The sequence below is a fragment of the Etheostoma spectabile genome, chromosome 8 (assembly GCF_008692095.1).
Source record: "Etheostoma spectabile isolate EspeVRDwgs_2016 chromosome 8, UIUC_Espe_1.0, whole genome shotgun sequence".
NCBI lineage: Eukaryota > Metazoa > Chordata > Actinopteri > Perciformes > Percidae > Etheostoma > Etheostoma spectabile.
The window spans coordinates 4063483-4065032 of NC_045740.1; the positions used below are offsets into that span (position 1 = coordinate 4063483).

The window sequence follows — 1550 nt, forward strand, 5'->3', positions numbered from 1 at the left end:
TGTGTGTGTGTGTGTGTGTGTTACCTTGGCAGGCGCAGAGCTCTTCTTGGTTTCCCACATGCCGCGCTTGTTACCGATATCACCTGGTTTCACATCCTGACAGAAATAAGACCAACCATGACTCTATTAGTCTGGAAGAAGTGCTCTGATCATGTACTGAAGTACCAACACAATAGTGTATACAGTATATACTACGTAAAAAGTCCCAAAACATGAAGTGTCAAAAGAAAAAGTACTCATTATACAGCAGGGCCCATTTCAGAATTATATTCATACATGTGTATGTACACACACATGAACACATAAAGATATATAAACAATTGGATTGCAATTATTGATGCTTTAATGTGTAAGCATCATTTTAATGTTGTAGCTGTTAAAGATGGGGTTCATTTTAGCTACCATCCACTGCTGGGAACCATGATCTATAACAATGCATCTAGATCTATTTGTTGATTATTTGGATCAACAATCTGAATCTGCAAAGTAATTAAAGCTCTCAAACAAATGTAGTGGAGTAAGTATCGTTAGATGGAAATACTAAAGTTAAGTACCACAAAATTATACTAGTGCAGTACTTGAGCCTAATTGCTTTCCATCACAGGCTGTAGGCAAACATTTTGTGCTTAGTATACTTCTACTACTATAAGCTATAAGTTATGGAGAAATGCATGCAAAAAGTACCTTTACCAGTTTGAAGAGTAGGAAAAGAACAGCAGGATAAGTTTGAGTGAGGAAAGCTAAGAAAAGGAGTGCAGTTGAAAGGAGGAAAGAAAAGCAGGAGTGAATTAAACAACACAGTAAACATACAAAAGAGAGTGCAGACAATAGCCACGGTGTGCTGTACAGCTTCATCCCATTAGAGGGAGGTGTTGCTGCATTAGTAAGGACAAGGTTACAACCACTCGTCTGATGGCCAAGACTTTTGACACTAAAGATATCTTGCTCATAAATTTCATGTCAGGACAATGTCACACGTCATCCAGCAATGTTACTGCACGTGGACATAGTGGAATGTCTCCAGAAGACCTATTCATATTAGCAGCTGGTGTCCTACTTTAAGAAAGGGACACAGTGTCCACCAAGTAAACAGTTGCAAGTGTCCACATGTATTTACATATGATAATACATAAACCAAATGAATAATTGAACATCTACTTACTTGTTTGTTGTGTTTTTGTTGTGTAATTTGATAATAATGTATCTGTGTGTGACAAATGTGAAGGGACATGACCTTTATCCTTGTCTGAAGGAGACTTTCCATATGGAGTCACAGTGAGACTGAAAGATATTGTTTCTTGGCTTAAAGTGAGGCCAACACAACAACAAAAAAGTGAGATGACAGTTGTAAAAGTATTGTGTGGTTTATTGGGTTTATGGACTGTAATATAATCTTGAAATACCTACAGAGGCCAAAGTGACTGATGTATAGAGGGGTGTAGAAACAGCTTTGCATAGAAGCACGTTGGCATTTAGCCACCTGCCACATAACTGCTGCTGACTGTTGTCCAACAATGAGAGTAATATATATATATATATATATATATATA

At 37.4% G+C, this 1550-nt stretch overlaps 1 protein-coding gene across 1 annotated transcript in view; it reads right to left on the reverse strand.

Moving 5' to 3' along the window:
• Window positions 1–1550, reverse strand: part of LOC116694747 (caldesmon) — a 17551-nt gene that overhangs the window by 3447 nt on the left and 12554 nt on the right. The window contains exon 16 of the mRNA XM_032524613.1: window positions 25–96. Coding sequence (XP_032380504.1) covers window positions 25–96 — 72 coding nt within the window. The remainder of the gene's footprint in view (window positions 1–24; window positions 97–1550) is intronic.